The following is an 11,130-nucleotide window of genomic DNA, read 5'->3' as shown; positions in this document are numbered from 1 at the left end:
TACATAGATTCATTTTGAAATGAATACATTATAATTTTCAATGAACCACAAGAGAGTGGCAACAACCTATAACAGTGTGTACTCTTCAGTGCATAGAAGAGAGTTAATGAGTTACTTATGAGAGAAACTATAGGTATTCAACCTTGCGAGCTATGATGTAGCACATGGAAGTGAAAATGTGCAGAAGGTTTAAATGTGGAGATAAAAACCAAAAGTAAATAACAGACTATGATTTCGGTGGTGGAGTAGAAAGAATTAAAGATGGTAGAGAAGGAAAAGAATAGCAGGTTAATGGCTGGACTCAATGATCTAAAAGGTCCTTTCCAACCTAGACAATTCTATGATTCTGTGATTTTGCCAACTGTTAAGGTTAGACAAGGTCATCACAGATCACAAAGAAAAATCAAGTTACTCAGGCTCTCATCTAACACATTACTAGTCACTTCTAAGAATCAATTACGTCCACTCTGTAGCTTAATCCGCAATGAATATATATGAACTACAGCAGTGGTAACTGGCTTTGTACCTACACATTTGTTATTAATGTCGTATTGGTTCGGATTTCATAAATCACGTAATAACATCTCTATGCAATTCTGCTTTAATATATTAAAATACAATGCCTGTTCCTTGTACTGTGAAACAGAAATTTAAGTGCTTTATAAGTTTATGTAGTTTATAATTTTATAATTGCTTAGAATTTCCTGTAGTTGACTACAAATTTATAAAATCATGCATATTATATGAAAAATAAAGTTATTTAGCTTTGTACTAAGTACTTCCACTGAACAATGGAAACTACACTGACACATCCATAATTACAAGTACATGCTAAGGACCAGGAAATTAAATTTCAGCTTCCAAAAAATCTCACTTTTCTTTTTCTCTAATGTTGCACTTACAGAGTTTGCTTCTTTATTTACTGGATAAGCAATACATATTTTAAACAAATGTATTTAATTTGGACACAACGAGGCTTCTGCACAAGTCAAACCTTCACCTGGTGTATTTTACTTAATCCAGTTCCTATCAATGTGAATGATTTTTAATAAGTAACATTTGAAAAGTCCTTGGAGATTCTTGAGTGGACTATCAATTTGCTTTATTAATTCCCAGAATACTATTTGGCTTGCTGGATCCTGAAAGAAAAATGCCATTTGGGAGCATATTCTCAGCTAACTGTCTCTCAATTATGCAGTCATACTTTATTGATCTTACTGAGAAAAGCATGCCTAGCATTACCGCACTATGGCTGGACTCCCAGCTCCTTTCCCTTCTAAGGAGGTTTTACACGATGAAGTCTCTTGTGAGGCACATGGTTAATTTTTATACTGCACAGCGTCCCACAGGAATATTGTTGTGGGCTAACCGCGGCAGACAGTTAAGCACCACACACAGAAGGGGGAAAGTGGGCAGCAGCAGTTTACACAACACTACGTGCTTTTTAATTCTTTCTTAACACCTAAATATGGAAGATGAGACTAGGTATGTCTATTTCGTGACACCAGTTCTTTTAAAATGTGAATATTTCTTGCATAGATGTATGTCCTTGCCTCCTTTATTTATGCTCATTTATTTAGTCTGTTTGCTTTTCCTTCCAAAACTTTCCCACGTGAATAACATATTCTTCTATTTCATTTTTCCCATCATTTTAAAGCTATTTTTAAAAGTACTGCCCTGAAACTTTTATTGCAGTGACACTGAAATTCCAGCAACAAATTTTTGATGACACTTATATGTTTCCTATTATCCTTAGCTCAACATACAATATACATTTATAAAATGTAGTTTTGGAAAATGTTTTTCAGTCGTTTTAAGACTTGAGTTTTGGCATATCATATATTTGGCAGACAATAACTGTATCTTTTCAAACATCATACTAGTAACAAGTTAACTGGAAAATTCATTTTGTCCCAATGCATAAAGGTGCATTAATCAGAAAACCTAAAAATTTTAAGTAATTTCTAAAGACTGTCAAAGAATATACAGTAATCATGACAAAAAGACAAGACGAATTGTGAACTTAAATACACCACTATAACAAAAAAACCGTACACTTACTTATGACCCAAGTGTTTAAGAAAATATCCAAGGACCTTCAAAGCTTGCACCCATATACTCTCACTTTTGGAAGCCAATAATTTATAAATTACCCTAAAAAAGAAAAACAAATTCAACAAGTTTTTTCAGTTTATTACTAAACATCACATATATAGATTGTATTTCACTGAACAGGATATTTCTTAATAAATAAAACTATAAAAATAGCAATTTACAAAGAATGGAAGGATATACTGAAAGCACCAAGCACAGCGTTAAGAGTTTGATTATGAATTCGTTAGGTTAGAGATATGGTGTCTTTTGGTTCAGGTCAATTTTTTATAGCAGTAAGTGACAATCTTCTAGCATACTTCTACCTTGGAACAATCAAATAAAAGACAGTTTGAGCAGCTGTAGCTTAAGACAAGAGAAACAAATTGGAGCACATAAAGTCATATCCTGGAGCTTCTTGGAGTACCTGGTTGTTATTGAAAATCTCCTTTCATTCTTAAAAACCCTACTCAACATCCTTTCTACACAGGATAGGGCACCTGCATTTAATCACAGCATGTTTATATTGAAATCTCATTTGTCAAAAGTAAAATATGGCAATGTTACACAAAATGTGTTACACAAAATCCCATATAGACCTATGAAGCCGCATCCACATTGCATCAAAATTTGAGGTAAAAAAAATAAATACATCCTCTGTTTTTAAATCTGGGATTAAAAAGACCTCAACATTTAACTAATTTAATTAATACTTATTTAATTAATATGTTTGGTTTAAGCACAAATTCTACAGTCCTTCAGAAAGGAAACCAGTCTTGATTTGAAGACACCAAGAGACAGAAAACATTACCCTTTCCCTGGACTGTTCTTCAACAAATTTTTAAATTTATACTTTAGTTTCCCATTTGAATTAGCTGACCGTCAGCTTTTAACCATTCTTTTTAGTCTTTCTCCACTAAACAGCACTTTAGCAGACAAAATCTTCCTCTTTTGAAAGGACTTAGGCCATTATCAAATGACCTCTGAGGCTTTAGTCCTTTGATAACTTAAGCAGATGAATGCCTAATTCTATTAGGCTTTTTTTTGGAATACTTAAATGTTGCAATTCTGAGCATTCTCTCCACTTTTTCAACAGACTTTTAAACACAGACTGCACGATGTTACAATTTTAATATTGGTACCACAAACGTTACGTAAAGATGACCACAAATGTTACATAAAGATGTATTAAATCCTCTAGATCAGTCTTACCCTTCTTCAAAAGCTATCAAGGAAGAGAATTTAGTCTGACTACAGACAACTATAGTCAGAAAACAAAGTCTTAATCATGAGTACAATCAGACTTCCCTTCAACTAGCATTGCCATTTGAACAGCTTTAAGTAGAAGACCTTAGTATTTTGGCAAAATGGAGTTTGAATTTAGCAGGTAGTAGATATTGGGTTTTTTTCCCCCTGTTTTACAAGCCCTTTGCATTTTCCAAAGTATTTTCAGAACAGCACAAACCAAAATTCTATAGTAAATTTTAGATTATTAACATGAAAATTATTAATCTTTGAAAAAACCTGCATTACCAAATTAGGCATAACAAAACAACAAAAATACCACTCCTCTGGGAATTATCAGTTATTAATTTTACTGTCAATCAGATAAGCACAGGAAGTCCACAGATTATCTTTTCAGAGAGAATTTGAGAGATTAGGGAACAATTTCTCTTGTTTTCCTCTTCCTACCTCCAAATTATTTTAAACATCTGAAGAGAGAATAGTCCAAATTATTCTGAGATAGATCCTTGGCTTTTTGATGCATCTTGTTAATTACATATTCTATTTGAGACTGAGAAGCAAGTATAACAGTACATTCACCTTCAAATATAATGATAACCTTAAACTGAAATATTTTTCCTCCAAGCTATCAAAACCACCCTGTTGTTGACAAAAAATATAGCCTAAGTTAATAAAATTGTAGTTTGACAGATCAGCAAGTGTGATATTTATGTGAAAAAGAAGCAATCTGGAGTGTGATGATACTGGAACAACTTTTATGATATTTTCTCACTTCACCGTCTTACCGTATCCCATTTCTCTGATCAAAGGCAGGTATCATGGATGCTGGATGTTCGGACATTAGTGCCACTAGCAGCTGCAGCACATCATGAATATTTTCATCCTGTATGACAAGCATCAATGTTATTCTACAAACTAACTTCAACAGCAGGCTTCCCACAGAGCTGGTACAATTGGTTACAGTAAAATATAGGCTATTACAGAAATGTACCTCGTGCATTGTTAATAAGTAATTTAATATGCTCTGCAGTTCATCTTCTTTCACTCCTCGATCCTAAAAAAAAAAAAAAAAAAAGGGAGGAGCATTATTAGAGAAAATACATTCTTTAAGTTTGGCTCTAGAAAAACTTGAAGCAAGGAAAATAATCCTACAATTTTTCCTTTTTAAACTCAAAAGACTAAATTCTCTCTTTCATGCCATTGCTTTTTCTTATCACATTGACAATTCAAACAGTATGAAGTCAGCCCTCTATTCCTGCTAGAAAGGATTCTTACAGTGTGGGCCCTCACTATGACTGTAACTCCTCCAGTCCCTCAGACTGAACAGGGGGAAAAAAAAAAAAAAAGAGGAATAAGCCAGGCCAGAAAGTACTGGTTTTCATTCTAGTCTCAAATGGCAGATTATACCTCAAAGACTAGTGTACAGCTGTAATAGAAATAAGGAGTCCTAGATCATTTCAACCAGTGGTAGAACCAAAAAAATGCATCAAGCAATAACTAACTTAACAACTACCATTCCCTTTTTCATTTAATCAATCAAGCAACTATCTGCTACAAGAACAAAAAAAAAAGGCGAAATAGATGAAAGGTTCTGTAGTGTCATATACTATTTCTGCAAGCACATTTAATAAAATATATGTGGCACAGTATGGTGAGGTTAATAAGAAATATTGTACGGATTTACTACCTTTAGGTTGATTAGAAATACGTGCATGAACATTAAAAGTAACCAGAAACAGATACAATACCTGACAGGTATTATATATTTACTACTATGAAAGATACATATAACAGATCTCAGTGTTTTCCATCTGGAATAGACTGTTTTACCTTCAATATAAGTTGTTTCAAAAACAGAAGCATAAATGCCCTTAGTGATATGATTTCTTTCTGCGAGGGCCGAGGACCATCTGGAAGAAGCAAAATACACCACTTTTAAATATAAACTAATTCCTTTAATGACTGCAGCTTCTTAAGGAAATCACAGTTCCTACAACAGATTTAATATTCTGTTCCTTATATAAAAGTTCATATTTGAAAATGATATCATTTATAACCTTTCAGAATGACATTTTACAACACCAATATACATAACTATAAGTGATGTTTCGTTTGGAAAAAAGAAAAGCATATATATATTTATTTTTTTAAAAACAGAGACACAGGAAGATGAAAGGTAGCAACTAGGTCTAGACTCACACAACTAAACTAAGGTATATGTTCTGTAGGTGTCTTCATATGAAACAGGAGTTTCAAATCCCAATATAAGCAACTGTTCTCTTTATTGTACTCAATGTACTCAACTGACCCAATGTCCGTGCCCAATTCAGGATAAAAATTATCAGTTCTATTGACTACATTGAGTTGAATCCCACTGAAAACAATGGGAGTTCAAACACCTAGTCCAGCTACACTGCGGTCATGTAAACTTAAAAGTGTCTGAATACAAAGTTGAATCTCACCTAAACTATGTGATAACAACTTGGAATAACTAAGCCACTGTGTTAAACACCATGTTAATGAAAACCACCAGAGAAAGGATTAATGAAATACTAGTGGTGGCCGTTACCTGTAGCAGAAACAAGCTATTTAACCAAAGAGAAACTACCATCTGAAGAAAATAGTAAATTTAAGCCAGCAAAAATATAAATCTGTAATCCATAATACTTTAAACAATTGTGCTTGAGGAAGGACATTAGGAAAACAGAAGTAGCTAAAAAAACAGAGCCTGAACAACTATAGTCATTTGCAACTTGCTCTATTGTATTTTCCATTCTCCCATTTCATAAATAGTATAGGCTGAACTGGAAATTCTTTTGTTAAATTCTTGCTTTTCAAACAATGCATGTCACAGACAGTCTTAAATTTTGCACAGTGAAAATAAATGCAGGCTAATTTATTTTTTCATCAATGATTTCATCTTATGCTGATAAACACATATCAAAGCTTAATAACATAGATGTCTCAGTATTATTTCCAATCCAGATGAGTATAACTTTTAAATGATTTTTTTTACAGTCTCTGGTGCCACTCTTCAAAGTGAAGCCACTGATGTATAGATAATAATGCAAGTTTGCAACAAGGGCAAACCTGAAGGTAAGTGTGCCAGTTTTGGTCGAGATAGCGTTAATTTTCTTCATACAAGAAAATCATCCATGTTTTGGATTTGTGCTGAAAACAGTGTTGACAATAGAGAGATGTTTTCTTTATTGCTGAGCTGGGCTTACACAGAATCGAGGTCTTTTCTGCTCCTCACACCACCCCATCAGTGAGCGAGCTGGGGTGCACAAGAAGTTGGGAGAAGACACAGACAGGACAACTGACCCCAACTGATTAAAGGAATATTCCATACTACATGACGTCATGCACAGTATATAAAGCTGGGGGAAGAAGGAGGAAGGGGGGGACATTCAGAGTGATGGCATTTGTCTTCCCAAGTAACTGTTACACATGATGAAGCCCTGCTTTCCTGGAGATGGTTGAACACCTGCCTGCCGATGGGGAGTAGTGAATTAATTCCTTGTTTTGCTTTGCTTGGGCAGGTGGCTTTTTCTTTACTATTAAACTGTCTTTATTTAAACTCACAAGTTTTAAACTCTCACTTTCATGCTTCCGATTCTCTCCCCCATCCAAACTGGGGGGAGTGAGCGAGTGGCTGTGTGGTGCTTAGTTGCCATGGGGTTAAACCACAACAGTAAGTTATATTTGTTTGACCAGCAGGAAAAAAAAGAATGGTTAATCCTCTCAAGTTTTCATCCCTGCTTAGGAGCGGAGAGAGAACTGGGTACTTTTCAGAAGGAAGCAAATAAATCTCAACCTCTCCCCACCACCACGTGTAAAAATAGTAAGGATACTGTTGTAAAAAAATCTATCGTATAAACTTTAAAGATACAGGAACAGTTTTATATCCATACATTCTAATGGCATCATGAAACATCTATTTCCCATTGTAAAAACAGAGGAAGGTTGGATTTTTTGGTACTAGCTGCAACTATATTAAATATTACATGTGTTTTTATGGCAATTGTGTGCTTCTAGACAACAGCTAATTTCTTCCCTAATTCAAATGCAGATTCAACTCATCTAACTGCATCATAGAAATATGTTTCTTCCCTCCTACACCTTTACTGGGATTCAATATCGGACGATATATGAAAAACAGGCCTAAAAACTGAGGCATTTTGTCTTTTCTGGAAGACTGTAATTATGGAAACAGAAAACAGAACACTAAGGCAATTGGGAGCTCTACAAAGCAGTTCTGTAACAGAAATTTTAAGTAGGCATTAAAAAGAAGATATCCCAAATTAACTGGGAACCTGTTCAAAGGTACCTAAGTTTCATACTTCTCATTCAAATACCCACTAGTTTCTCTGGAGATGTGCGAGAACCTTGAAAAGGGTTCTTCAACATGCAAAAGATACGAAAGGAGTTGTTGCCTGCAGGTTATATGCCAAGCAAGCAAAACGGTGCTTTTTCCTTCAGTCCTCCAGTATTATTTATTCCTTATATTTTGGTTGTGTCTTGAAGCTTCACTGCATTAGAATAAGAAAAGCCTTTACGTAAAAAAAACCTATTAGTTTGAAAAATTAAAAGAGGACTGGTAGAGAAAAATGAGAGGCAGGAAAAACTGGAACCTATGTAACTAGTAGACAGCCACAAAGAGTGGAAGAAAGGACTGCAGCAATAGTAATGCAACGGTCACCTGATACAGATTCAATGGAATTAATCTGAGAAGTTGTAAAGCTACATAAAATGGATTTGCCACTATAATTGTTATGTCATCACACTTTTTGGCTTCATGACTACTTGAAGAACTTCATTACTAATTAAAGATTTATTTTAAAAAAATGCATTATTGAGCAATGATATAGTTTATGCTAGAAGAAAAAAATATACACTATACACACATATACTGAGGTAAAGAGAGACAAGTAGATCTTGTTTTTCAACACTGCTTTTCGTAGTTTTCTTTACTGTCTATTCACCTTTGTGCCCATCACTGGATACAGACAATTCAGTGTCACCATCACTCAGAAACTGCCAAACAGCACTGCTAAAGACTAAAACCAAACCCAAACTAAATCAACAACAAAGATAATCCTTTTCAGATCTGTTACAGCTACCATAAGTCCCTAACAAAAAATAGCAACATTCTGGTTAATTGGCCAAGAGAAAGGATGCCTCCCTTATCCCACACCAGGATGAGTCACTAAATCATTTCCTGCTTTTAGATTCTTTATGTATTTATTTATTGCAGATAGCACATGATTTGCATTAGATTTTTTTTAATATACACTCATAATGAGAGTTCACCAGCTTTATCCAGACAAAAATAAATGAAAAAAATTCATCCAATTCATCCTTGCAGCACAGAGCAATTATAGGGGCATAAAACAGAACTAATTAAGAGGGAATAAGTAAACATATTCAGAGTAAAGTACAATCAGTACTGGTGTAAAATACTGATTAGGAGCTTTGAATAACAAAAATAATGATTTCTAATCCTGTCTTTGGAACGTTGTGTTATCAGTTCTACAAGCAAAAAAATGCAACATTCTTCCATCTGTTTTTTTTTAATATGTAAAAAGCATGATTTTTCTACTCCTTAAATTAATAAAACATGATACTGATAGCAGAATCTGATCTCCAGCATGCATAAATAACTTCACATGTTATGTGGATCACAGAAGGACCTACTTTTTATCTTACTGTTGCAAAGCTAATAAGAACCGAGTTCCATGCTAACTCAGCCCTTGAAATAAATCTGTGCAACTTTTTCTATCCAGAAAAAGAAAAACTATAGTTACTTTCTCTTCATAATAACTTTCATAATTCTCACTTTTCTAGATCATGTTCAAAGATATTGGACACTAAAAATGTTTTTGAAAACTCTACTTAACATGAGTTAACTTGGCCATTAACAACCATGCATTCTCTAGTAGGAGGAAAGATACTGCTCATAAAGGTCCATTCAGAGTAAGGGTTGGGAAGCAAACAGGAAATACTAGTAGAGAAAAAGAAACACTTGTTCAACCGCTCAAGAATGAACTACACTACTCAGTAGCCTGAAACTTAAATGCACGTTTCTTTCATACAACAACGAAGTTGCAAATATTTCATTGGGTGCTCTGCAACAGGGTCCAAAATTACAATTTAGCACATTTCCGATAGTTGTTAACACTGAGTATCGTAATTTATTTTTTCTTAGGGAAAAAACCTCCACGCTATTTAGTTGATATTTCTGTTATTGCCTTCATTTTATGCTTTCTCATTACTGCACCACTGTTGGTTCATCAGTATTTTCAGAGTGCCATGCAGTTGGTAAGTAACTCCAATGGAGATTTTTCAAGGCATAAATATCCTGGTGGGCTCTAATAAGTTCTCTCTTAAATTTACAGAAATTCTACATCAAATTAATTCATCAGTACAGAGATTTTTTTTTTTAAGTGCATAAATGTTTTATTTTTCTTTAAAAAGGTTAATAAATAAATTAAACTATCCAACAGTTACTAGACACCCAAAGACGAAAATAAAAGAAGTATGTTTACATTTTTCTCTGTTGCTTTGATATTAAAAATATGTGTGTTTTGCCCCTTCTGAAAGACAACCACAGCTTGGCTTCTATTTAAATATTAGTCTAGTATATAATATGAAAAGACGAAACATCAAAGAAGAATTCAGACTGGTAACATAATGCTAAGATGTCTCTGGCAGCTTGAAGTATTTTCATTGAAATGCACCATCTACTATAGCAAGATAAAGAGTTAAATCTCTCCCTGTTTATCCTCTTATTCATTCCCAAAACCCTCAAAAGGAAATACTTTTGGAAAGAAATAATATAATTTTAAATAATTTTTACTCAATTGCCTGTTTCACTGTGGCTTTAGATGCTGCAACTGTTGGGCGACCCTATGGTCTTCTCCCACCTTCACATCTTATTCTGTATGATTTAACAAAATGTTAAAGCATGCACATGGCAAATCAAGAGAATAGCTAACCATAGTTCAAGTGTGAAATGTAAAATATAATAAAGTCTAGGGATCCTTTCCCATGGAAATTGGTTTGCCTTTTTCTGCTCTTCCTGACATGAGAATTATCTCACAAGTTCACTTCTAATATGGTCTTAATAAAACATAAGTCACTTTTGTCCTGCCACCTATTTATAACTGGTATTTTAATTTAAAAACCACACCAACACAACACAAAAAAGGAAAGTAAAACTCAAAATTTTAAACAGAAAATTTGCCTCCACTATGTAGATCTATATCTAAAATATAAAACCTACTAAGAATAATCATCAAGCGAGCTGATAACTGTACCTTTTGAAAAAGTGTTTCTAATACTTCAGAAGGGAACAAACCAATATGAATTTAGTATACTGAATCCAAGAAGAAATACCAGCTTCAAACAGGAAAGCAATATGAAAGAGAAGATACAAACTCAAATTCAAAATAAATATTTGAGCCTTCTAAATAATTCAAAATATTTACACCTCCTATTTTATAAGGAAAAGCAACTTTCATTTTTTAAGAAAACAGCGTTAGCCAAATGGGAAGCTTCAATACTGAGCCACTTTGGCTTTAAACAAGGTATACTACACTGTCAGTACAGGAAACTTGCCCACTTTGTGCTTTAAGGCAGAGGAAGGCAATAAAACCTCGAAGCAGATTAACTGCAAGTAATAGTATATCAAACTACTAATATTAAAGTGTTTCAGTATCTCTGCATAAAAAGTGATACGCCTAGAAGACAAGAAAGCATCACATTACTAAAATGTTTGCATGAATAAACTCA

The 11,130-nt window shown here is 33.9% G+C and overlaps 1 protein-coding gene across 9 annotated transcripts in view; it reads right to left on the bottom strand.

Annotated features, from left to right (window-relative positions):
* Positions 1-11,130, bottom strand: part of NBEA (neurobeachin) — a 511,894-nt gene that overhangs the window by 347,980 nt on the left and 152,784 nt on the right. For all 9 annotated transcript variants that reach the window (XM_054223413.1, XM_054223357.1, XM_054223366.1 and 6 more), the window contains exons 14-17: positions 5,167-5,246; positions 4,328-4,390; positions 4,122-4,219; positions 2,062-2,154 (exon numbers count right to left, since the gene is read on the bottom strand). In XM_054223413.1, the coding sequence (XP_054079388.1) occupies positions 2,062-2,154; positions 4,122-4,219; positions 4,328-4,390; positions 5,167-5,246 (334 nt within the window). The remainder of the gene's footprint in view (positions 1-2,061; positions 2,155-4,121; positions 4,220-4,327; positions 4,391-5,166; positions 5,247-11,130) is intronic.

Source organism: Rissa tridactyla, chromosome 1 (genome assembly GCF_028500815.1).
Source record: "Rissa tridactyla isolate bRisTri1 chromosome 1, bRisTri1.patW.cur.20221130, whole genome shotgun sequence".
In the NCBI taxonomy this organism is placed as follows: domain Eukaryota; kingdom Metazoa; phylum Chordata; class Aves; order Charadriiformes; family Laridae; genus Rissa; species Rissa tridactyla.
Note: the sequence above shows the minus strand (reverse complement) of the source record. Positions and strands in the feature narration are given on the sequence as shown.